This window comes from Buteo buteo, chromosome 27 (assembly GCF_964188355.1).
Source record: "Buteo buteo chromosome 27, bButBut1.hap1.1, whole genome shotgun sequence".
Lineage (NCBI taxonomy): Eukaryota > Metazoa > Chordata > Aves > Accipitriformes > Accipitridae > Buteo > Buteo buteo.
Window position 1 is genome coordinate 3,418,603 of NC_134197.1, and position 25,155 is coordinate 3,443,757.

A 25,155-nucleotide genomic window follows, 5' to 3' on the forward strand; every position below is an offset into this window, starting at 1 on the left:
ATTTCAAAACCTAACTGATATCCAGTATTCTACCCTTTAAAAGCTTTTCACGATCAAGATTAGAATCATCAGTCCATCTTGATGGTTTTAATGTGTGGTCGAGAAGTTACCCGTCTTACGCTGGCATCAAGTCACGTCATTCCCCATAATCTTTCTCCTGGTTTTTTTTTAGCCTTGTTGTTCATAATTTCCTTTCCAAGTGTTTCTTTATTTGAAATGCCATTTATATTTTGTTGCCTTTTTTTTCCAGCACATCTTACATCTTTGTTTTTGTTTTGTTTTTAATCTTATTTCTGGCGTTTTCCATCGCTCTGTGGCCATGATTGTGGATGTGTTTTGGTTTTTGCCTGCCTTGCTGTTCTCTCGCTGCACTCCCTAGATCCCTGTTGCACAGTCCTCTGTCATGGATGACATTGAGGAGTGGCTCAGTACCGACTTGGTGAGACCCTTTATATTTTCATTTTTCACATGGGCAATAGCACTTGTACGGATAACTTTCAATGCATTGCTGGTACTTCTCGTAATGGGAGGCAGTGAAACTTCCAAATCATGTAGCTTATTTCCCTTTGAAGGGAATATCTAAGCAGGAGGAGATAGCGTCATGTTCAGCAATTCAATCAAAACAGTTTTTTTCTGAGTTGTTTTATTTTCACTTCTCCATGTTAACACCACAGAATAGCATGCGTTCCAGAAATCATGTTTCTGGTTCCCGTTTAGGAAAGCATTTAAACATGTGCTGAGGTTTACCTGTGTTCTCTACTGGACTTAAAGCACATGTTTAAGGCTGCATTAGCTTTGATGGGATCTAAGTACATGCTTACGTTGAGGCATGCATTTAAGAGATGCTGGATCAGGGCTTAGATTCCTTTCAAATGGAGATGTCTTTTAAATTGGCAAGCAATCTTGACATGTTTCATAATAGTCATAATAAAAATTTATAACAGTCTCTCTTCAATATTTATAACTTTCAGTTTCTCCTAAATGATTATTGTCTGGTAATTATTAAACAAACAAGCAAACAAAAGGCAGAACTAAAAGTAGCTTTGCCTTCATTCTGGAGTTTGTTTTGCTGTACCAATACACATTCGGTTTAAGCAGTGGTACAGCTAGTACGCATTTACTCCGGTCTTTTTTTTTTTTTTTAATGTAAGCATCTGACTCAAATTAACCAAGTGCCTTTTGGGGACCAGTGGTGGGTTGCGTTTCAGACTGTTCTTTTAAACATGGCTTTAGTGAACTGAACTGTTTCCTTGTGGTCACCGTATCTCTAAGGATCATCTCCTTCTATTACTTCTTATGACTTCAGATACTGTCCCTAGATAACTCCCTACTCCTTAAGGTCTCCCCCAGCCCCTTGCTATTGCCTGCTCAGCTCCTGGCTGGGAGCTGTGGGGTTCAGGCTCCGCTCCCCAGCTCTGGCAGCAGAGCTGCAGGCATGCTCCAGCACGTCAGCCCTCCGCTCCGGCACCAGAGAAGCTGACTGTACTGAAAGGAAGAAAATGCTCCTGCTCTCCAAAGCCGCCTGAAGTGCTTAAACAGATTCTGGGTTTCAGTGTTAGAGTTTGGCAGACTGACTGGCTGTCTTTGAAATGTCACTGGTTTTCAGCTGCAGGTAGTTTTTTCAGGCCTCAGTACAGGCAGTCATTTTCTAATTTAATTAGAAACTGGCCTCATTTTGTTAAAGAGATACAGTAAATGTAGCATGTCCACTCTGCTTAAACAATAAACTTTTGTCTTTGCCATTTAAATTAATTTAGCAGGAGATAAGATCTTATGGAGGGAGATCAAGGTAGCTCTGTATATCTGTCATCCCCTAGACAGTCTTGCTCAAAAAGAGCAGAGAAGTGCCATGTAAATGCCTGAACAAGCCTGGGGATTGCACACACTGCGGCTGTGACTGTACTGGCTTCCCTTCTCCTGGGTACCTGAGTCCCCATCCTGACCATATGTGGGTGCAGCATAGACATGCCCTCTAAGAAACTTTGGACTGGATTTTTGGTTTTCACTCTGGGTTCCCCTCCTTTTTTTGTTAAGGGTTCATTTCAGTTCTCTGCTTCCCAGCTGAGGAAGCTACAGATTAGGCTAGCTAATCATTATTTATTTCCTCACCCTTTTTGGCGTACATCGGAACAGTACCTCTGCATGGGAGGCAGTGGCTGCTGTGTGTACCTTTGGAAACCTCTGTGCAGTAGAAAGCTAGTAGATGCTAGGTGGCTTTAATGCTCAGACATTAAAAACCTTTGTGAGGCCAATCAGTATGTTTCCACTCTCCTGGTAAAGAAGCCACAGTATGGACAGATAATTTTCTTTTTCAAAGCAGGGTCAACATGAGGTTTCCAAGTAGTATTTTCATTCATCTTTAACATAGTGACAGATTGACAAGGATGCCACATCCTTGGACTTTTAATTTCCTTATAACAGCACTATTGGAAATTTACATGTTGAAATGCACACAGCTGGTAGAAATACACTGACCCCCTGGCATCCCAGCCCTTGTATCTCATGGATGCTAACTGGCCATCAGTATCCTTCATCCAGCCCACCCTAGTCTCATCTTTGTACAGCATGGATGCCAGGAAAGCTGCTATATTTTTGTATGAAATCTAAAGTGAACTCCCATAGGAGGAACGTTGGCCCCAAGCTATTTTGTGGCATGTGTCCTTTGTCAGCTAAAAGTGCATTTTATTTGAAGACACAATGCAAACAGCAGTCCTGACTTTTTAAAGGACCACGTGACAGAAAAGATGGCATCTTGTATAGTATTTGTGTGACTCATGCAGCTCAGTTTTTGACCAAGCCTACTGTCTGAACTGGAAACAGCGCTGGACTGCCATTCAGGTCCAACGGGGAAAGTTTAGCTATCCACGAGCAATCTTCAGAAGCATCTCTAGTGCTCATCCTCTTGCTCTGCAGCACAGTGAAATGTCAATCACCATTGGCTTCCTGACATGGGAGCTGTGTGATTTCCCCAGGTCGCCCTGCTCAAATAGTTAGCATGTGGAAAGAAGTGGTAGAAACTGTCCAGTTGCATTAAATGTGCATAGAGGATAATAGCGAAGGTGAAGCACTGCCTGTGTGTTCACACACCTTTTTGTTCCAATTGCAGAAAGGAGACGAACTGGAAGAAGGAGTGACCAGTGAAGGTAAGCAGAGATGCCTGTGGCTATGAGCCATTCTCAGGTTAGTGCGCAGACTGAATTATCTGCTTTGATCCCTGCTGAAATGCTGACTTCTCCCAGCCTGATGTTCCCCAGCAAATGCTTCTGCACTTGGAAAGGCGTGAGCAGAGCATTTCAGAGCAAAAAGTTCGTATTTATGGTGTGAGGAGCCCTCTCGGCTGTAAGTGCTTTCCTGCCATCTTTCTTGGCTGTGCACTGTGTTTGTGCCAGCAGGAATGCGTCCCCAGGCTGCTCAGCCCTTTGGAATGATGTTTCCCGCTTCTGTCGCAGCTGATGGTGTAGTGTGGGTTTGATTCCCTCTGCTGCCTGAGCTAGGGTGTCTCAAAGGACGTCTGTACCCTTTCCTGAGGAAGTCAGGCTGTACAAGTATGTGTGCCTGCGAACACAGCCCGATAGGATGCCAGGCGCTGGAATTTCAGACCTTGCTAACCTCTGTCCCCAGGGCTAAACATAGAGCCCCCGTTCTTACCTGTCTTCCTTCTTTTTTTTGCATTGCAGAGTTTGACAAATTTTTAGAAGAGCGAGCCAAAGCGGCGGAGATGGTTCCCAATCTGCCATCCCCTCCCCTGGAAGCCCCCACCCCTCCGACAAATCCTTCCAGCAGGAAAAAGCAAGAGCGCTCGGAGGATGCCCTCTTTGCACTGTGAAGATTGCTCTTAGCCGCCCTCCCACCCCCGTGCTCTGCAGGCGAATGTCGCTGTACGGCCACTTTGTCCTCCCACCGTACTTGGCTAACAACAACCCCTTTCCCCCTGATTTCATAGATTGCTTCTCCTTCCCCCCCCTCCCCAAACAATCCACCCCCACAAGCTGACTCTTTCTATTTAAGTCCAACACTATTCCTGCCAGACCACGATTCTCCAGCACTCGCTTAATCCCCTCCTTCCTATCCCAGCTGCACAAAACCAGCTCTTGATGCTGAAAACCCCTTTAGAATGCATGAGTACGTCACACTGTGTTGAAACAAAAGCCCAGAGGGGAGAGAGCAGCCTTGCCCTTCAATTTATGTAGGGATCATCCTCTCCTGTAGGCAGGTCCTGCCAAGTAGACTGCTCTGTCGATCAGCATGTAATTGACTGAGCTGGAATGTTCAGGAGGAGCGTGTCTTTATTTTTAGATAAAATGTTAATGTATTGGCTTTCGTGTCGGATTCGACAGCAAGGAACAACTGTTCCCCTTTCAACATGTGCTTCACAAGTTAAAATCCTTTACTCTCCCACTCACACATCTCCTGGTACCATATGGTGGTCGCTTTTCCCCACTTTGTGCGGCGCTTCATATTCTAAATCTCACAGGGTATTTTTTTCCCTTGTGTTTTATCTGGGCTTGCTCTAATTTGAAAGCAGTCTGTTGGCCATGTCCAGTAGCTCTGGCAGTTGACGAGAATGAAAAACGCTGAGCTAAATGGATGCTGTAACATTAGCGCGTGAAGCATTTTGCTCTTTGGGAGAGCATTCTCACATGAGGATTTTTTCTAGTCTGTTTGCCTTTTAAAATAGCTAGGTTATTTTTTCCTTACCTTAGATTCCTTCTTCAGTGACTGTAGAGCTCTGCATTTGTCTCAGCTGTTGTTAATAACATCCATGCAGATGGATGGGACTTGCTCATGGACTGGGTGTGAACTGAGGTTCCTGCATTCCCTGCCATGCCTGGTAGGATAGACACACTGGTTCTTGGTGGTAGGTATGAGAAAAAGAGGCAAACCTCACAGAGGCTTGTATGAAAATGCTGAGGGAGGTGGTTATTGTGGAGGGATTAGCCATGCCTGCTTGTGCTGGAGGTGAAACTCCTCATTTCCTTCTAGGTTTGGGCCTGACAAAGTGTTGGATGATTGTGGCCGTGCTATTTGTAATTTCTGGAGTGTCCTTTGATACCTCTGCCCCTTTATTAACTCCCAGCTCCTACGGGGCTGCAGTCTCCCTCCTGTCTGTGCAAACAAGCATATTCCCTTGCTTGCCAGAGGCATGGTCGAGAGTGCTGCTCTTCCCGGAGCTGCCAGAAGGGATTCCAGCATGTGTGCCTGCCTTGCTGGGCTGACAAGCAGAGCTGGAGCAGGCAGCTCCAGCCATTGCTGCATCCCCCAGCATGTTCCTTGGTAGGAAGCCAGTGGCGCAAGATGGCAGGATCAAAGAGAGAACTGAATGCATGGCAGGGAGAATCTCCTGTCCTGACAGAGAGGCACTTTATCAGATGAACACCCATGCAGGCAGCGGCACTCCAGCCCATCTTCCTCAGGGCGCTCATTGTCTTAGGCAACCAGCCACTTTGTTCTGACTTGGCATGTCTGAGCTTCCCGGGATGCTGATGTGTGTCAAGCTCCCTCAGAAGTTGTTCTAGACCAAGAAGCTGTGCTATAAACAGCTGATGTGAAAGTGATAGAAGCTTTTCTCTGAGCATAGTTATTTCAGCTCATAACATACTCTCTAGGGTTTGCCACGCTTTGGTAGGTTGTGACACATAAAACCTTTTACCACATGGCCCGACTGCAGCACTGATGGTCTTTGAGAGCAGTCACATTAATCTTCGGAGGGAAGCATTGTTTGGGGTAGGATTTCCAGGCCGTCCCAGGTCAGATGTCACTCTGTGCTGTCCCTGCTTATCCTCTCCTCTGTCCTGCCCTGCCTGCATCCTCTTCCAGGATCCCTCTGTATGTAGCTGGGCCCAGGCAAGGCTGCCCTGCCACCCCCCAGCGCTCGTCTCTGCTCTGTAGCTTGCTGCTCTGTAGCTCACTGCTCCCTGTCAGCTCTGCACTGTGCAGAAAGTAACATGGCTTGCAAGTGGACAGGGAAAATCACTGTAAGGATGGAGATAGCTTGAGGATCAAGCTGCTGCTTCTTCCCACTTGCTGGCACTTTCCCCAGTTGAAGCCCTTCCATGTGGGTCTGCAGAGGCTTCCTCTCCATTTCATCTTCTCTGTGGCTAATGGAAAGTGCCAGGACAGTCTGCCTTGGTTGCATGTATGCACTGCTGCTCTCGCCCACTGCCCTCGGTGTTTAACACAAGGCGAGCCTAATGCTCAGATACTGGCTGCCAGACACCCCACTGCCAGCTCCTGCCAGACTCTGCCTTGCTGCAACATATCAGATGTGGCCACCAGCTCCCAGAAACCTGAGGAAACTTCTGTTGTGATGCTGATTTGATTTCAGACAGTGTCTGGTGACTGCCTGAGCAGTCTTGCCAGCATAGAATGAATTGTTGGTATTCCTGTCAATGCAAAAAGCTCTGTGGGTGTTTTAAGTGTGTATTTGCTCTTCTAAATCCTTGAAACACATTGACCCTGTAAATGGCCACATCAGGTGATTCTAAGCATGTTAATCCAGCTTCCCTGCCAAGCCGGAGGAGATAATCGCATTGCTCAAGCATGGGGACATTGTCAAATGATGCTGAGTGGCAAGGATATCACCAGCGCTGTCATCGAGCCCCCCTGCAGAGTCCCACTGCTGTGGATTTGCTGGCCCTTCTTATCCCACCCCTAAGCAAAAAAACGGGGGGGCAGGGGGGTGTGTGCGCTGTTAACACTTCTTTCTGTCATGCTAAACCTGTCCTGGGACTTCCAAGTTGTTGCTTTAAAGAGAATCTGGCCCCTTTCTGGAAGATCTTGCAGAGCTGTCAGTGACTGCTCCCTCTGACCGGGGAGGAAAAAAGATGAAACAAGAAGGCTGGGGCTGCAGGGAGATAAGGAGCATGTGTTGGCACAGCTCAAGGGACTCTCTTCTGTGCTTGCAACCTCAGGCACTCTGTGGTCCCCGCTGACGCCCCGCGTTATCTGCTGGATATTGCAGGGGGTGGCAGGTGCCGTCAGCACAAGCAGCGGCTTTGCTGGAAGTAGGGCAGCCCTCAGGAGATGCCTTCCTTGAGAGGTGTGTTCTCAGCCTGGGGCAATGGCTAAACGTCCTTTTGGTGGGACCCTTGATGGGTCTGGTAAAAGCACAGCCCTGATGTGAGTTAAATTTGGAGCCAGAATCCACCAGACCTGGCTCTCGCGGGCTGAGCACGCAGGGGCTGGAAGCACCGAAGGGGACAGAGCGTGCAGCAGAACGGGTGGTTTAGCCCAAACCTTCTTTAACAAATGGAAGAGCTATGCTAGAGCTTCCCTAATGTCCTGTATCAGGATCTCTCATCTTCCCTGTCCTCCTGTGGTCTGCAGAAAACCTGAGCGGTGGAAACTGTTTGAGGGAAAGGGAAGGGGTTTTTCGCTTCAGAAGACCGACCTCTCAATTTATTCTCCCTTCGCTTTCACTCTAAGTGCTTCCTCTGTGCAAGTGGGCAGAGGACTTGCGTGGCTCCGACGCTTGCGAAAAGAGGGATGGAGCTGCAGCCTGATCCACTTTCCATGAAAAATAACATCCCAACGCTTCCTAGGCATATTAGGAGTCACAGCTTGACACTCAATGACACTAAATTATTATTGGGGTCCTTTGTAAGTTCTAATCGTACCCTAATCTAGGTTAAAATATTTATTTTGTCAATATATTTTCTTTCCAGTGTGTTTTTTAACCTCTTCTGTTAACCCTTCATGTGCTGAGATGTAAGAAATGAATGGTTTCTATTTAAATATATCCTTTCGGGTTTTTTAATTGTTACGTGTAGATTTCAGCTGCATCTTTGGCAGGTGTAATAGATAACAATGTGCTGTACAGACATTTAGGGTGTTTAGTATGTAGGTAAGGCTCATAGGAGAATTGCTCATAAAAACGTAGCATGGTGTCTCTTAAAGGGAACAACATAAATGCAGAGACTGGTCCTTACTGGGACCCTCACGTAGCCTCCCACATACCTTTCCCCTTCCAGTTATCACAGCCTCCATCTCTGAAATGTGCTGATCCAACCCGCTCTGCCATTTCCAGGGCTGTTTTTACACCTCCAAGCTGAAAAAGGATTTTAGTGGGGGTTTCTGTTCGTTTGACTTGGTTCAGCTTTTTTTATGGGATACATTGGCTGTTTCCACTTTTAAATGGAGGATGCAGCAGAGCTGGCTGTGGTGGCGAGATGTTTCCCTCCAGTGGTGGAAGAACAGATCCAGGCGGTGGTTTCAGACCCAGGGCAGGGGTGATGGTCCCCCTCTGTAAGCTGTTGCAGGAGCTGGGCTCACCCTTCCCCGGCACCCTGGCCAACGCAGCCTGTTCCTGTTCCTCTCTATTCAATGCTCTCCTGCTTTCTCCCATGAGGACAGGACATGCAGACCAGGAGAGCAAACACAGCAGCATTTTCAACAGTCTTTTTCATCCGATGAGTTGTCAAGTCTCTTGCGGCTGCTGGGAGTCCTGTGGAGCGGGAACTGCTTGTGCTATCTCCATCCCCAGGCCAGCCTCATCCAGCTCAGTCATTGTTTACCTCCTAAATGCTAACCACAAGGCTTGCGGAGCCTACCCTGGAAAAAAACAGCTCAGGACAGTTATTTTTATGGAAATAATGAAGCAGGCAATCAGTGAGTGGATTTCTAGCTGCCTTGGAGGTAACCCTTCAGCTGCTGGGGGCACCCACCCACCCTTGCCCACCCCCAGAGGAGAGGAGGCAGCAATCCCCTTGCCAGGTGCCCACGCAGCACCTTCCACTCATCCCTCCCAAACTGCAACCTCCGGAGCGGGCTGTGCCCACCTGCTCCATCCCCAGGCTGCCAGCCCCAGCCTCCCCACACCGTGCCCCAGGTTGCTCCTCCATCCAGGAGAGAGGCGAGGTTGCGTTTCACCGAGAGCCGGCTGGCTTTCGAGCGGTGCCGAGCTCCGGTGCTGGTTCTCTTTAGCCCATGGCAAACCTATGCCAGACTTCTCACCCTGCTCTGTGTTTTTATGAGTACAAGCTCCTCATTCTGTACATGTTATTATGAGCTATCGTTAACCCTACAAATATAACCTGTGTAATAGCGTCTCTGTATATTACAGCTGTAGGCTTTCCAGATAAAAGTGGATAATATTTATTTACTGAAGATATTGGATATTTTTTTGTTTGGGAATGGGGCAGGGGGAGAAGGGGGACATAACTGTTTTAAAGAGATTGACTGTGTAAAGAGAAACAAAATACACAAAAAGCAAAGAAACCCAACACTAAAATGTTGCTGTATTCACATAGAAAGTGTTTACGTTAAGGATGATACAACTGTATTAATCTGCCATTGTTTAACTTGCTCCAGAAATCATCTCTACTTTGGTTCCTGCATGTGAGATATTCCAATAAATACACTACTAGTGTGACCTGGAGGATGGTATCCGTCTGTCTCTCACGTGGTGTCTCGCTCTGCTTCGCTGCCCAGCCTGAACACACGGTACAAGTGAGCGGGGGAGACGCGCAGGGTCTGCAGCTGCCGTTGGGTGCCCGTCAGATGTCAAAACACGACGCAGGCTTTTGGGAATCCTCGGTTTCCTCCAAATGACAGAGGCCTGGGTATTCTCACTGGGAGAAGGGGTTTTCCCAGCAGAAGATGCTCTTTGTGTCTTTACATGGGTCTTGCTGTGCACGGTGGTGTGTTGCCACTGCTGGTAAATTTGTTCCTCACTAAATCTTTGGCACATCTTTTGTGGCAGACATCAGACAGGCACACAGGTGACAACCTTGGTGCCTGGTGGGACCCCTGCCTGCCTTGCAGGGCTTGCCAGATGGTTCTCAGGGGGTAACTTCAGATCACCTGCCTTGGTGACCTAGAAAGTGACGGGTAAGTTGTTGTGCACTGCAATGCAGGTGATGTTCCCAGGCCATGCAATGGGCGACTTCCTGACTCATCAGCCAGGAATTTGTTCCAACATCCTCATTTATGATGGTGGTTGTGATGGACAGAGGAGAAGGAAGAGCAGCCATCTCCGAACCCTGGAGAAGTGACACGGCATTACTTTGGCCAAAGACGAACCAATTTATCAGAATGGTGCCCTCTGTCTCGCACACAAAGATCAAAACTAATGGTCTGTGGTTTAAAAGCTGCTTTGGGGAAGGGTTGTGTGTGGAACAGCTTGAAAGATGGATCTCCCCTCCTTGGAGCTGCAGATTAGCATGCATTAAATCCAGCTCTGCCCTGCCTTGTTTACCATCGCACTGATCATGTGCCTGACTCTGTGTCGGATATATTCCCGTAGGTTCATGGTCCAGCTCTGTTGAGAAAGGTGCGGAGCTACCGCTGCCCTGACAGAGCAGAAATCGCACAAAAAGCACTGGGTCATAAATTTCCAGTGCTGTGCAGGGAGAAGGCTGTCAGAGCGGGGGGCTGCTGCCTTCTGGGGGGGCTGCACCACACTGTCTTCTGCAGCCCCACGGTTAAACGCATAAGGCAAAGATCCTTCTAACCCCAAATTCTGTCTCCAACAGGGGCCAAAGTGGGTGCATAGGGAAGACTGTAAGAGCAGGACAAGCACGTGGGGACATTTTGCATGTGTGCAGCCCCAGCCTCCAGCCACTGGTGACACCTGACTCCCCAAACTGAGCACGGCTTCCCTGGGTTTGTGAATCCTGACGGGCTTCTTGTCTCCAAACCTGCCTGGGCTCCCGCAGAGACCATGCAAGATCCCAGCATGGGCTGGGGGCTTCTGCAGATTGCTGCCCTCCACCGCAGGCTGCTGAGCCCCCGTGCAAAGCATGCTGCAGAGCCCAGTACGGGCTGAGCCTCAGGGTGCATGTCGCTGCTTTTCAGCGTTGGGCACTGAGTTTGGATCCCAGTGTGAATGGGAAGTGACCACACGTGCATTTGCCTTTTCCCATTTCACCTCGGGGTAAATAAATCCTGAGCGGGGGCTGCACGGCACACTGGAGTGCTGCTGGTCTCAGCTACATGTTTACCCAAGCCGTGGCTCAGGAAGGGATAGTTAACAAAGAGGAGTTACAGGTAGTGAAGGAGAGAAGAGGCTTTGAATCTGTTTGCGACACAAATTAATGATTAACACCACCCTCTGCCATAGCAAAACAACCCCTGGAGCACAAGGGGTGCTGAAGGCTGGGAGTGGGGCGTGCCAGCGAAGCCCTGGGCAGTCAGGGCTGCTTTTAGTGGAGGGTTAAGATATGCTGGCAGGCTGCAAACATCCTGGGGCTCACATCTGGCCGGGCACAGCGTTTTGGGGAAGCCCACCCAGCTGAGCGAGGAGGCAGCAGAATGGGGGATGCTCCACGCAGGGTGCCTGGGGCTGCCGCATTTGGGCTCCGCGGCTGAAGCACAGCACGTCCCAGAGCCTGTCGCTGCCACCAGTGCGGTTCGGGACGATGCTCTACGCCGCCGGCGAGCCCTACGCAGCCGCCGGAGCCAGCTGCAGCCGTGCGAGCCTGCCCGGCCGGCTCGGTGGCCAGAACCCAACCGTCTTGGGGCCGGTTTGTTTTCTGTCTCATCCCTGCGGTTTCCTCCAAGCCTGCGCTCAGGAAAACGTCTCAGCGACTCCGAAGCAACCACGTGGCCCCGCTGCCATCCCCGCAGGACCGACATGATGTAATCACGGGCCCTGAGCCGTGATGCAGAATCACTCCACTCCGGGCCGCCGCGCTTATTGGCTGCGTGGCCCTGGTCCTACAGGCGGGGTTTTCCCTACCCCACAACCAAGCTTACCCCGGGGAGCCCCACCCCGCGTGGCATCCATCGGCCTCCAAACCCACCCCGTCCCACGGAGCTGCCGGAGTGCTTAATTCTTCCCCGATGCACCGAGGATGCTGCTCGGTTTTGGTTTGGTCCCCCGGAGCAGGGGAAAGCATCGTGTGGGGGTCCCCCGGGGTACGTGGACCCTCCGGCTTGGGGGAGGCTCGGAGTCAGGGAAGGAGCCCTGCAAAATCTGGCTTTGCCAGCAGCTTGTGCAAAAATAAAGCCATGTTTACGTGTGCGATTTTCCCCTCCTCCATGTGGCTCACGGGGAAGGCTGTGCCCCGGGTCTCGCGTGGGTTGTTAAAGGTGCGTGACCCTCACGTTCGCATGAGGCTGCCCTAAAAGCCTGGCGGGGCCACGGCACATCCATCTCCCCAGCCCTGGAAACCTGCCCCTCTCCTCCTGCAGCACGCAGACTGCCGCAAGAGCTTTCCTGAAAGCGAAGGGAAACCTCCCACGGCCACGGAGCCCGGCTTCTCCCCTGTGACCTGAACAAAAATGTGAGGGGGAACACACACCCCCCCCTGCACGCCCCATGGCACGTTGCAGATCTCTGGAGGGTTTTTCTTTAGTAATGTTTGCTGTGGGCAAGAGATATCCGAGTGCGGGTGACGCTGCCCCAGCCGTCGGCACGGAGCTGAGCCAGGACTCCCTGGGCTCGTCCCCAGCTCGGGCACAGGTTAATGTCCCCAGCTGGGGCACGGGTTAATGTCCCCAACTCGACGAGGCTTGAATTGGGGTGAGGGTGCAGAGGGACCGGCAGGGCTGTGCATCCACGGCTCTGCCACCGCCACGTGCCACGCACAGGGTGCTCTGCGTGGACCCTGGCGAGCCCTGTGTGTCACATCGGGGTGCCCTGTGCCACACAGGGGATCCCCATATTGCACAGGGGTGCCCGCTGTGCCACGACATGGAAGGCAGTGAGGGTGGGGGGGAGGTTGTTACGGTGCGGCCAGGTTTAATTAATTCACAGGTAGCCACAGATTGCGCTGGGTGGCACAGAAGAGGGGAGGGCAAACTTTCAGAGGGCCGACGTTGCAGCGCGTTTTCTTTTCCAAAATTATTCCCAGCAGTAAGACAAACCACACGGCGCTGCAGGGCGTAGCGGCGCAGCCTTGCCCTGGCACGAGACCCCCACGCTGAGACCCCCCACCCATGGGCAACCACGAGGCTGACCCCGACGGTACCAGTGGTTTTCCTGGTTCTCACAGCTCACAGCACCTGGGAAGGTGTGTGGCCTCAGCTAGGGCTCACAGGGCAGCATCGGCTCTTCGGCATCCCCTAACCAGGGCCACGGGAGCTTCTCCCACCCCGGGCCGTGCCGTGGTCGGGCAGCGGGGTTGGGATGTGCTCCGGACCCCAGAGCCGGGAGGGGGAAGGCAGATGTCCAGAGCCTGCCTCCGTACCAGGAACCTCAGGAGCCTCCAGAGGTGATGCAGTGGCCCAACCTCACCCCGGCACGTGGCCTCCACGAGGTGCTGGGGGCTTCCGCAGCCACGGCCACCACCTTCTCCCCACACCAGCCCTCCTGCCTTCTCCCATGTGTGCCCCGATCGGGGGCTAAGTGATATTTAATGCCCAACCCAGGTATTTAGAGGCCAGTGCGGGTATTTGGTGCCTGTCCCCCGAGGTCGGTGCCTGTCCCAAGGGGTCTGTGACTGTTCCAAGGGGTCTGTGACTTTCCCCAGGGCTTGGTGCCTGTCTCAAGGACTCGGTGACTGTCCCAAGGACTCGGTGACTGTCCCAAGAGGTCGGTGCCTGTCCCTAAGGTGTGGGCGCCTGTCCCCAGAGGTTGGTACCTGTCCCTAAGGGGTGGGTGCTTGTCCCAAGGGGTTGGTGCCCGTCCCAAGGACTCGGTGCCTGTCCCAAGGGGTCTGTGACTGTCCCAAGGACTCGGTGCCTGTCCCAAGGACTCGGTGCCTGTCCCCAGGGCTCGGTGACTGTCCCAAGGGGTCAGTGCCTGTCCGCAGAGGTTGGTGCCTGTCCCAAGGGGTCTGTGACTGTCCCCAGAGGTCGGTGCCTGTCCCAAGGGGTCTGTGACTGTCCCAAGGACTCGGTGCCTGTCCCTGGGGCTCGGCGACTGTCCCAAGGGGTCAGTGCCTGTCTGCAGAGGTCGGTGCCTGTCCCAAGGGGTCTGTGCCTGTCCCAAGGACTCGGTGCCTGTCCCCAGGGCTCGGCGACTGTCCCAAGGGGTCAGTGCCTGCCCCCAGGGCTCGGTGCCCGTCCCCGGAGCTCGCTGACATTCCCAGGGGCCTGCTGCCCAGCTCAGGGGCTGCAACCAGCCTCCCTCCCCGCTCCGTTTCCCCGACGCACCAGCTCCCTTCCCGCTGCCGCCGGGGGTCCCGGCGCGGTGCAGCGGAGCGGCGGGTCCCGGCGCCGGCGGGGCGGAGAGAGGCGGCCGCGGGGCGGAGAGAGGCGGCGGATCCGCCTCCGTCCCTCCCTCCCTCCCTCCCGTCCGTCCGTCCGTCCGTCCCTCCCTCCCCTGCCCGGTAGCAGGTCTGGGCACGGTTCAGCGGGAGCAACTTGGCGGCTCGTCCCCTTCCTTCCCTCTCCCCGGGCCGGCGCGGCCATGGCGGGCGGGCGGCCCCGGCGTTCCTAAAAAACCGCCGCCCCCCGGGAACCGCCGGACCGACCGCCGGGATGAGCGCTCTCGCCTTCGACGACGGGGCCCTGGAGGGGCTGTCGCCGTCTCTCGGCCTCTCCGGGGCCAGCGATATCGACACGGCCCTGCTCAGCGATATCGACGGTGCGTCCCGACCCGGGCGGCGGAGAGCGGAGCCGGGCTCGGGGACCGGCCGGGAGCGTAACCGGGGCCCGGGGAGGGGGGTGGCTGGGTTTGGGGTAGGACCGGGGCTCGGTGCACGGCCGGGACCGGGCTCGGGGTATGGCCCGGGGCTGGGGAGACCGGGCTCGGTGCACGGTCAGGGGGGAGCGGGGAGCGGGACGTGAACGGGAGGGAGCGGCTTCGGTGTAGAACCGGGCTGGAGAAGCGAGCTCGGTGTACGGCCGGGCTGAAAAAGGGGTAGGGTTCGGTGCACGGCCGCCACACCGGGATATAACCGGAGAAACCGGGCTCGGTACCGGGTCCGGCGTTGGAATCGAGCTGCTGGAACGCGGAGTCGGTGCATGACCCGGCGGTTCGGGCTGGCTCCGTTACCGGGAAGGGGGGGACTCGGGGAGGAGCAGGGTCCCGGGAGGGGGAGAACACGGAGACCCCCGAGCTGGAGGTGCCGGTACCGGGACAGCCCCGACGGGCTCCCCCTCCCCCTCCCGGCGACCGCAACATCGTGTCGCCTTTAACCCCGCCCCCCCTCCGTGACGTCACCGGCGGGGTTACTCCCGGTCATTCCCTCCAGGACGCCCAGAGTTCTCCAAACCACCGATCCCGGTGGTTGGAACCCAGCAGCACCCGACTCTTCGTCAAACTGGGACTTGGGGGGGGGGGATGTCCGTGGGGATTGGGGGCATGTTGCCGAGGGGAATCCCTTCCCCAAGGGGACCCGCTCCCCGGCGGCGAGGTCTTACCGATGCCGGGTGCGGCGTTAGCGTGGCTTTAGCCAAAAATTGGGGTTTCTAGCCCTCGGCCAGCCCCGCGCCCGCCTCGCCGCATGCTCCACCGGCTCTGCCGGTCCGCGCCGGATGGCGCGGACCGGCAGAGCCGGTGGAGCATGCGGCGAGGCGGGCGCGGGGCTGGCCGAGCTCTCCGACGCCTTCTCCGGTGCTGGGGGGGGGTGTCTCTCCCACGGTTGGACCCCATCCCGACGGCAGTCGGGGTGGATCAGGGCAGCTCCAGGTGTCACCTGCCTCCCCCGCGGTGAAGGTTTTGGCGTGAGGGTGTCCCCCGCCGTGGGGTGTTGCCACGCTTCTTTGCGTTACGGCCACCCCGGGGCCACCTCGTGCCCCACGGTTCCCCCACGTGGCCTGACGTTCCACGGGCCGTGGGTTTGCCACCCGTCCCTGGGTGGCCATGGGTCGGCCCTCATGCCCAGTGCCCACCCCGGGGTGATTGCGGGATGCACGTTTGGGGATGCGGGTGCCCCGCGCCCGCCGGGACCCACAGCCGTATAGCTCTGCCCCATGGGCTCCCATGGTGGAGTGGGGGCAGCCGTGGCACTGCCGGGTGCCTGTGTCCTGTTGATGGCGTGGGTGGCAGTGGGTGCCACGGGATAGAAATATTTGGTAGGTGCCAGGCGGCTGGGAGAGCCGTGCCCACCCCCGAGGCTGGGCAGTAGGAATGGGGGGGGGGGGGGCAGGAGGGAGCACCCCCTCTCTGCACCCTTGGACTTTGCTTTCTTGCCCCTGCACCATGGAGAAGCCTTGGGGGGGTCTCTTGAGCAGGGTGGGGGGGTTGAGGGAAGCCCCCTTGGAAGGAAACCCACCCACGCAGAGAGGGGTGCCGAGGGCTGGATGTCTTTTGGGGTGGCGGGGGGGGGGGGGGAGAAATGGGGCTGCGCAAAGACCCCGCTCCTTTGCGGGGTGTCCCCTCTGGGTGCTGGGCATCGAGCGAGGGACGTCGGCCGAACGGGGAGGGTCGAGGGGTCGCGCGGGGCGAAGGGGTTAACGGTGGCTGACCCCAAGTAACCGCCGCCGGCGGGTTACGGCGGGGTGTCCGGCAATAACCCGCCGGCGGGCTCACCTTGGCGTGGCCGCGGGGCTTTTTCTGGGGGCGGCGGGCAGGCGGCCGGCGGGCGCGCGGGCGGCGATTGGCGGAGTCGCATCACCCCATCGCCGGCCTCGCTCCAGGCCTGGCGCGGGCAAGCGGCGGGGAGGGCCGGCGGGGAGGAGGCGAGAACATGGCTTTAAAATATCCCGGTGCTTCGTCGCGGCACGATTAACGGGGCTGAACGGGGGACGCGGTCTAACTCCTGGGGACCCCCCCCCCACCCCCACATGCGCTCGCCGGCATGGAGAGCACCTTCGAAGGTACCCCCTCCTCGCCATCCTCCTCCTCCTCCTCCCTGCTCGGTGGGGTCACCGTCGCGGTCCCTCTCGGGGTGCTGCACCCCACGGAGGGGTGTCCGGGGACCGTGCACCTCGGTGGGGGCATCCCAGGGGGGTGTGTGTGCGTGGGGGGGGGGTGCGCCTGGGGGTACCTCGGTGGGAGCATCCCGGGACACCTCAGTGGGGGCATCTCCGGACACCCCGATGTTTTGGGTGTCGATGGGGCACCCAGGTCCCATTGAGCAGGGCAGACACCCCCACCCCGAGGCTATTTAACCCCGCGCTTGCTCCGCTGCACTCCTGGGGGTGGCGTGGGTAGGCACGCCTGGCACGGGGCTCTGGCACATCCCAGGTGTGTCACCCCTCTGTCCCAGCCCGAGCACCCCCTCCCCTCGATACAGGGGCTGCTTTGGGGGTTGTTGGGAGTTTCCAGTACAGGATAAATGAACGAGCTGGCACAAGCCCATCTCTGCCCCCCTCGACCTCAGAAACAGGCTGAGATCCACCCTGCCACCCCCAAAACGGGCTGGAAACCTCTGACCGCTGGTGGCCAGGCCCTGGGACCCCCATTGCAAGCGCTGTGCCTCAGTTTCCCCACATGCAGGGTGGCTGGGGGGCTGGGAGGAGAAGGGCACAGCGGATACCTGGGTTCTCAGGGAATTTTGTCCCTGGGTTATGGAGAGCCGTCCCCAAAGTGCTGAGCCGTGGGGTGGGCAGCATGGGGCCAGCTCGGGGAGTCCCAGGGCTTTGGGAGCCCCTTGGGAGGTGTGGAGCCGGGACAGCCGCTGACAGCACGGCTGGGGGGGGGCTGTTTTGCAGACATGCTCCAGCTGATCAACACGCCGGACAATGACTTCTCGGGGCTGTTTGACTTGCCGTTCGGTGCCCCCGACAGCACCGTGACCCCAGGGCTCTCCCCAGCCCAGGGCACCCTTGGCACCTACCTGGGGCCCGGCAAGCCTCCCCCCGCCGCCCCCACCAGCAACGTCTACGCGGGGCCCCCCGGGATGGCAGCCTTTGCTCCGCAGCCCCCGACCCCGCTCCTGCCGGCACCGGCTCCGGGTGTCAAGGAGGAGCCGGCGGCCGTGCCCAGCAGCCAGCCCCAGTCCGGCGTGATGCTGGCCCCCAGTTTCGTCCCCGCATCCTCTGGCCAGTTCAGCCCCCAGCCCTTGGTGGGCTACCAGAGCCAGCACAGCTTCTCCGGTGAGGATTTGGGGGTGCAAGGGGGGAGGGTGTTTGGGGCTCCCTGGGTAGGGGCTTGTTGCAGGGGGGCTTTTGCTGGAGGAGGGGGATGCGTCCCTGCGGGATGGGGCTGCCTGGGGTGGGCTGGTGCTGGGGGGTCCGGTAATGTTGTCCTCTGCTCCATGCCCAGCCGTGCAGCCTGGGGGTGCGGGTCAGGCCCTGCCGAGCCCCCTGCCCGCCCCGCAGCCAGGCCAGCCCGTGGCAATGCCCGGCCCCGTGCAGAGCGTGGCACCCCAGCAGCTCCTGGCCCCCACCGCCCCCGCCACCCAGCCCGTTTCACCCCAAATTCAGCCAGTGCCGGTAAGCCCAGGGCCAGGGGTCGGGGGGTTCCCAGTAGCCCCCCCTCCCAGCCCTGCTGACCCCCCTGCCCCCCAACCGCCCAGGTCCTACTGCAGCCCCATTTCATCAAGGCTGACTCCCTGCTGCTGACGGCCGTCAAGACGGACGCCAGCGGTGCCAAGACCTCCAGTATCGCCTCCCTGGCCACCAGCGCCAGCGGCTCTGCCACCCCGCTGCAGGTGCCGGTAGGTCCCACTGCCCGGGAGCTCTGAGGTGGTGGTGGGATGCTCCGGGACCCCCACCGATGCCGTCCCGCGTCCCCACAGGCTCTGGTGAGCGGAGGGACCATCCTGGCCACGGTGCCGCTGGTGGTGGACACGGAGAAGCTGCCCATCAACCGGCTGGCACCCAGCGGGAAGCCGCCACTGGTGCAGAGCCGGGGGGAGAAGCGCACGGCGCACAACGCCATCGAAAAACGCTACCGCTCCTCCATCAACGACAAGATCGTGGAGCTCAAGGACTTGGTGGTGGGCACCGAGGCCAAGGTGGGAGCCTAGGGGTGGTGGGGCAGGGGCGGGCAAGGGGGGGCTTTGCCCGGCATTTTGGCTGAGCCGTCCCTGCCCGCCAGCAGCTCAATAAATCGGCGATCCTGAGGAAGGCGATCGAGTACATCCGCTTCCTGCAGCAGAGCAACCAGAAGCTGAAGCAGGAGAACCTCGCGCTGAAGATGGCCGTGCAGAAGAACCGTGAGTGGAAGGGCAGGTCTCGGGGTGGAGGGGGGCTCAGCCTTGGTGCCGGGGCTGCCGTACCCCCCCCAGCACCGCTCAGCCCATTCTGCTCCCCCCCGCAGAGTCCCTGAAGGACCTGGTGGCCTCCTGCAGCGGGGGGGCCAAGGCGGAGACCCCCATGGAGGTGGTGAAGGCGGAGGTGATGGAGATGCTGACGCCGCCGCCCTCGGACGTGGGCTCGCCGTCCCACAGCAGCCCGCTCTCGCTCAGCGGGGGCAGCAGCAACAGCAGCAGCGACTCGGAGCCCGACAGCCCCCTCTGCGACCACGGCAAGGTGGGGGGGTGCTGGGGGGGGTTGGATCCCCCACCCTGAGTGGGGCAGGGCATCAGCTGCATCACGCCGGGGGTGCCAAGAGCAAGGCGCGCCGGATGCCGGCGTAGGGAAAGGAGCCGAGAGCCCTGGTCTTGCTCTCTGAGGCTGCTCCTCACCCGATTTGGGGCTGGAGGGAGGGATGCGGGGGCATTCTGGGGTGCAGTGGGCTGCTGGACCCCTGGCCCATGCCCATGCCCCATGCTCTGTACCCCAAAATGTGCTCTGTGCCCCGTGCCCATACCCTGCACTCCATGCCAATGCCCTGTATCCCATACCTGTGCCTCGTCACCATGCCCCCATGCCCGTACCTGTGCCCCGTGCCCTATGCCCCATGCTGTGTACCCCATGCCCCTGCCTGTAGCTGTACCCCATGCCCTATATCCCATTCCTGTGCCCCATCACCATGCTCCATGTCCATGCCCGTGCCCCGTGCCCATGCCCTGGGGCTCAGAGCAGCTCTGCCCGCACAGGTGAAGCAGGAGCACCCGCCGCCCTCGCCCAGCAGCCAGGGCATGCTGGACCGCTCCCGCATGGCCCTCTGCGCCTTCGTCTTCCTCTGTCTCTCCTTCAACCCCCTGGCCTCCCTCCTCCGGGGCTCCGGTGCCCCGGCCTTTGTGGGGAGCCCGGGCACCGCTGGCCCTAGCAGGAGCATCATGGCTGAGTCTGGCACCATGGGTAAGCTCTGGCATGGGGTGGGGGGTCTTGGGGTGGAGGCCACTGGGATGGAGGCTGTTGGGGTAGGTGTGGGGTAGAGGCTGTCGGGGTGGGCATGGGGCAAAGGCCATTGGGATGGAGGCTTTCGGGGTGGGAAAGGGCTAGAGGCTGTTGAGGTAAAGACCATTGGGGTGCTGGGTGTTTGGGTGGGTGTGTGGTAGGGGCTACCTGGGTCGAGGCTGTTGGGGTGGAGCCCACCAGGGTGGAGGTTTTCGGCCTGGGGTGGAGGCCGTTGGAGCGGAGACCATCAGAGCGGAGGCGGTCACGGTGGACGTGGGGTGAAGGGCATCAGGAGGGGGGGTCTTGGGGTAGGTCTGGGCTGGGAAACGATTGGGGTGGAGGATGCTGGCGTGGGGCAGAGGCCATTAGGTGGAGGCTGTTGGGGTGGACGCCATTGGGGTGGAGGCTCTTGGGGTGGGCACGGGGTGAAGACCACCGGGATGGAGACCCTGGGGTGGGCACAGGGCGGAGGCGGCGGGGTGGCGCTGACCCCCCTCCCCACACAGAGGAGCCGTGGGGGTGGTCGCAGTGGCTGTGGCCCACCCTGGCCTTCTGGGCGCTGAACGCGGCGCTGGTGCTGGGGGCGGTGGTGCGGCTCTTCGTTTGCGGGGAGCCCGTCACCCGCCCCCACTCCGAGCCCTCCGTCCTCTTCTGGCGGCACCGCCGGCAGGCAGACCTCGACCTCGACCGGGTGAGCCCACCCTGCCCCACCCTGCCCCACCCACCCTGGCCACGCCCCACTCGGCCCCACCAACCCTTTCTCCCCGGACCCCTTCTCTGGGTTAGCCCCGCCCATTTCACAATCCCCGCCCCCCCATCGCCATTAGCTCCGCCCCGCCCCACCCCTTCCACCCGGGCTAGCCCCGCCCACCCCCTCTAAACTCGCCGCGGCTCTCGCGTCTGGCCCCGCCCCTACGCCGCTGGCTCCGCCCCTACACCGCCGCCCCCGCGATGTTAGCCCCGCCCCCCCCGCCGCGGCCCCGCCCCCCCGCGCTGAGCCGCTCTCTCCCGGGGGTCGCAGGGGGATTTCGCCCAGGGCGCCCAGCACCTGCGGACGGCTCTGGGGGCCCTGGGCCGGCCCCTGCCCGCCTCCCACGGGGACCTGGCCTGCAGCCTGCTCTGGAGCCTCCTGCGGCACCTGCTCCAGCGGCTCTGGGTGGGCCGCTGGCTGGCCGCCCGGGCCGGGGGGCTTCGCTCCGACCCGCCGCCCCCCGCCCACGTCCGGCAGAGCGCCCGAGACGCCGCCATGGCCTACCACCGCCTGCACCAGCTCCACCTCGCCGGTACGGCCCCGCGCTGTGGGGCGGGGGGGAACGGGACCCCCGCGCCGTGCGTCCCGCCTAAGACCCCCCCCCCCCCCCCCACCTTCCATCCCCATCCCCGCAGGGAAGCAGGCCGGGGGGCACCTGCTGGCCATCAACCTGGCGCTGAGCGCCGTCAACTTGGCCGAATGCGCCGGCGACGCCGTCTCCGTGGCCGCCTTGGCCGAGATCTACGTGGCGGCCGCCCTGCGGGTCAAGGCCAGCCTGCACCGCTGCTTCCACTTCTTGGCTGTGAGTGCGGGGCAGGGGTGGGGTGGGGGGGGGTCCCGCGTGTCCCCTGGGACTCAGTCTTGGGTGTCCCCTCCTTGACACCCCCCCCCCACCCCACTCTCCCCGCAGCGCCCCTTCCTCTGCAGCGCCCGGCGCGTGGCCCTGTCCCACGGCGGGGCCGTGCCCCCCGCCATGCAGTGGCTCTGCCACCCCTTGGGCCACCGCTTCTTTGTCGACGGGGACTGGGCCGTCAAGGGCGTCCCGAGGGAGACCATCTACAGCTCTGCCGGCAACCCTGGTAAACCCCCCCCCCCCCACCCCCACCCCACACCAGTGTCCCCCAGCCCCCCGTTTCGGGGTGGAGGCGTACCCGCTCACCGCCCCTCTGTGCCGCAGTGGATCCGCTGGCGCAGGTGACCCAGCTTTTCCGCGAACACCTCCTGGAGAAGGCACTGTGCTGCGTGGCCATGCCCGAACCCGGCCGCCCCGCTGCCCAGGGAGAGGGGTACGTGCCGGGGTGGGCACCCCGCTCCTTTCGCCCGGCGTGGGGCCGGCACCGCTCACGGCCCCTCTCCCGGCAGGCGCTTCTCCGATGCGCTCGAGTACCTCCAGCTGCTCAACGGCTGCTCCGACGCCAGCGGTGCGCCCGGTCCCGCACCCTCCATCAGCTCCGGCTTGGCGGCCATCACAGGTGAAGCCGGCGTGTGTCCCCCCCTCCAATTCCCGGGGGACGCTTCGTCTTGGGGGCCACGGGGCCGCTGGACGCCCCGCTCCCGTGTCCCTCCCGCCCCGCAGGCACCGACCCCGTGTCCAAGTGGTGGGCGTCCATCATTGGCACAGTTATTCACTGGCTGCAGGGAGATGAGGAGGGGGCCGAGCGCCTTTACCCGCTGGTGGAGACCATGCCCCGGGCGCTGCAGAGCTCCGAGTGAGTGCTGGGAGGGGGGCATCGGGGACGAGGGGGTGCCAGCTCATCGCACACCTCCCCTCCTTTTTGGGTTGGCACAGCTCTTGCTAACGCACTCTCGAGTGCTGCGGCTGTGCTGCCCAGTGTCCGCTGAGTGTTGGGGCGAGGGGGGGGGGGGCACAGCCGTGGCCGGTGAGGGGTCTTCAGTGACTGTATCCCCCCCCCCCCCATCCTTGCAGAAAGCCCTTGCCCCGCGCCGCCCTGCACTCCTTCCGAGCCGTCCGAGCCATGTTGAACAAGCAGGACGGGAGCCAGGCCAGCCTGAACCATTGCGAGAAGGCCAGCAGCTGCCTGCGGGAGAGCCTGGAGCTCGGCAGCCCCCCCAAAGGCACCATCGATAAGGTGAGCCGGGGTGGGGGGCAAAACAGCCGCCCACCCTGGGGTGGGGGGGGGGGGGAGAAAGGGGGGGGAGAGCACCCAGCCCTCGCGGGAGGTGCCCCCGGCCCTCGCGGGGGTGCATTGTAGTTGCATTGCATGTGTCAGACTGGGAGTGCAATGCCCCTGCCATGCAGCCCGGCGGGGGCCCCGCGCAGCGACGCCTGCCCGCAGGGACCTCCTCGCCGCCCCCCCAGCCCCCTGCCATCCGTCCGTCCGTCCGTCCCCCCTCTCCAGCTCACCCAGGTCCCCTCGCTCCCCCTTTCCCACCCCCCTGGCCCTTTTCCCAGGCGGTCCAGCTCCTGCTCTGCGACCTTCTCCTCGTCACCCGCACCAACCTGTGGCAGCAGCAGATGAACGTCAGCCGGCAGCGCAGCTGCCTCTACCAAGCGTCCGCCCTCGAGCTCCGCGGTTTCCAGCAGGATCTCAGCAGCCTCCGGCGCCTGGCCCAGACCCTTCGCCCCGCCATGCGTCGGGTGAGCCCCTCGCCCCTCGTCTTGGCGGGTCCCCTCGTCCCCCATCCCCGTGTCCGGCTGTGCTGACGGCGTGTCCCCCTCTTCTTCCTCTCCAGGTGTTTCTGCACGAAGCCACCGCCAGGCTCATGGCCCGGGCCAGCCCCACACGCACCCACCAGCTGCTGGACCGCAGCCTGCGGAGGAGAGGGGTGCAGGGCAGCAAAACAGGTAGGACACGGTGATGGGGGGGGGGGGGACGGGACACCCCCCCCGCTCCCCACCCGCAGCACCCCAGCAGCGTTGGGTGGTGGGAGACAGGGGCTTTGGTGGTGATGCCCGCTCTGGGGTGGGCGAACAGCCCCGTCCCCGTGCCGGAGCATCCACGGGAGGAGGGTCGGTGGCTTCCAGTGGCACCCTTGGGGCTGACACCCCTTCTCTCCCCCCCCCCCCCCAAATTTAACAGCCGGCGAGCCGGAGAGTCACCCCACGCCGCGGGAGCACGCCGAGGCTCTGCTGCTGGCCTGCTGTTACCTCCCACCCAGCTTTCTCTCGGGGCCGGGCCAACGCGTGGGGATGCTGGCCGAGGCCGCCCGCACTCTGGAGAAGCTGGGTGACAAACGGACGCTGCACGACTGCCAGCAGATGATCATCAAGCTGGGCAGCGGCACCACCGTCACATCGGGCTAGTTGGGGAAGTGGGGAGGGGGGGGCACGCTGCCAGCCCCCCCCCCCCAACCTGCTAGCCCCCTCCTGGGTCTGGGATATGGGAGAAGGGGGGGGTGGCGGGGAGGCCCGTGCCTCAGTTTCCCCTTCACCCCCCCCCGGGACGGGAGCCCTTTCTGCGGGACAGTGTTAGGGAGCAGGTTTTAAGGGGGGGTGGGGAGGGGCAGGGTGATGGTCGGTGCCACCGGCAGCGGGTGTGGAGGGTCCCGGTGTGGGACAGCCACGCGTGGGGGCACCCCGGGTGGGCTCAGCCCCCCCCATGGCTCTGTCCTTGTCCCCAGCCCGGGTGGGTGATGGGAGGTGGGGACCTCTAGTGACACTGTCCCGGTATTGCATGGCACTGGGATGCTTGGCCAGCCTGGCCCCCCCAGTGCCACCTCGTAGCCCCCCCCCCCCCTCCAGTGCCCTGGCACAGGGTGGGGGCCTGTCCTCGCCCCCCCCCCCCCACCCCTCTCCTGGTGTCCTGCTGCTGCAGGGGGGGGGGGGCTTGGGGCACCTCAGCATTGCCCCCATTATGGGGGAGGGGGGGGAGATTTGGCCCCACGGTGGCAGCTAAGGGTCCTCTCCCCAACCGTGCCCGCGGTAGGTAAGAGGGGACCCCCAGCCTATCCCTCCCCCCCAACCCCAGCACTGACCAGTCCCCCCCCAGTTAGGAGCTGCCATCACCCCCCCCCCCGGGCACAGCCGGGCCTGAGCGCTTTCAGAGAAGGGATGGCAGGGTGGCAGCGGGGGTCCCAGGGGGCTGGTGGGTGCCCCCGTCCCCTTGCTTTGCTCCCTCTTGTACATAGCCCCCCGCCCTGCCCCAGCCCCCCCCCCCCCCCCCGCCTTGCCTTTTTAAACGGTATTTTCATAGTTGGAGAGTTTTGTACAGACAATTAAAGCTGATTATTTATACCGGTGTGTGCTGGACTGGGGGGCGGGGGGCGGGATGACACAGACACTGAACTTGGGGGGTACGCAGGGCCTGGCTGGGGCAAGGGGGGGTCCTCCCCCCCCCAGCTGGGCATCATGGGTCCTGCCTTGCCCCCACAGGGCACGGAGGTGGGGGGGACAACAAGGGTGGCAGGGTTGGGGACACTGGGTGCCAAGGGACCCCAAACAC

General features: G+C 59.9%; 2 protein-coding genes across 4 annotated transcripts in view; both read left to right on the forward strand.

The window, feature by feature from the left end:
- TOM1L2 (target of myb1 like 2 membrane trafficking protein) overlaps positions 1 to 9,376 on the forward strand; it is a 58,887-nt gene extending 49,511 nt beyond the window's left edge. For 2 of the 3 annotated variants that reach the window (XM_075058878.1, XM_075058882.1), the window contains 3 exons: positions 380 to 439; positions 3,107 to 3,143; positions 3,678 to 9,376. In XM_075058878.1, the coding sequence (XP_074914979.1) occupies positions 380 to 439; positions 3,107 to 3,143; positions 3,678 to 3,826 (246 nt within the window). In that variant the 3' untranslated portion in view covers positions 3,827 to 9,376. The remainder of the gene's footprint in view (positions 1 to 379; positions 440 to 3,106; positions 3,144 to 3,677) is intronic. The other variant, XM_075058879.1, reaches the window with a different exon arrangement.
- A 4,810-nt stretch (positions 9,377 to 14,186) lies between these two features.
- Positions 14,187 to 24,947, forward strand: SREBF1 (sterol regulatory element binding transcription factor 1). The gene is made up of 19 exons (XM_075058425.1): positions 14,187 to 14,470; positions 17,485 to 17,868; positions 18,038 to 18,207; positions 18,291 to 18,431; positions 18,513 to 18,731; positions 18,818 to 18,932; positions 19,037 to 19,248; positions 19,758 to 19,962; positions 20,508 to 20,692; positions 21,023 to 21,284; positions 21,388 to 21,554; positions 21,663 to 21,831; positions 21,930 to 22,038; positions 22,115 to 22,224; positions 22,329 to 22,461; positions 22,680 to 22,842; positions 23,166 to 23,351; positions 23,447 to 23,558; positions 23,794 to 24,947. Exons 1-19 carry the CDS (start codon positions 14,365 to 14,367, stop codon positions 24,015 to 24,017), a joined length of 3,372 nt encoding a protein of 1,123 aa, XP_074914526.1. The 5' UTR covers positions 14,187 to 14,364; the 3' UTR covers positions 24,018 to 24,947.
- The last annotated feature ends 208 nt before the right edge of the window (positions 24,948 to 25,155 follow it).

Coding starts and splice junctions, on each gene's coding strand:
- SREBF1 (XM_075058425.1), top strand. CDS start 14,365: ATGAGCGCTCTCGCCTTCGACGACGGGGCCCTGGAGGGGCTGTCGCCG. Junction 14,471..17,484: donor CCTGCTCAGCGATATCGACG/GTGCGTCCCGAC, acceptor GCTGTTTTGCAG/ACATGCTCCAGCTGATCAAC. Junction 18,208..18,290: donor CCCAAATTCAGCCAGTGCCG/GTAAGCCCAGGG, acceptor CCAACCGCCCAG/GTCCTACTGCAGCCCCATTT.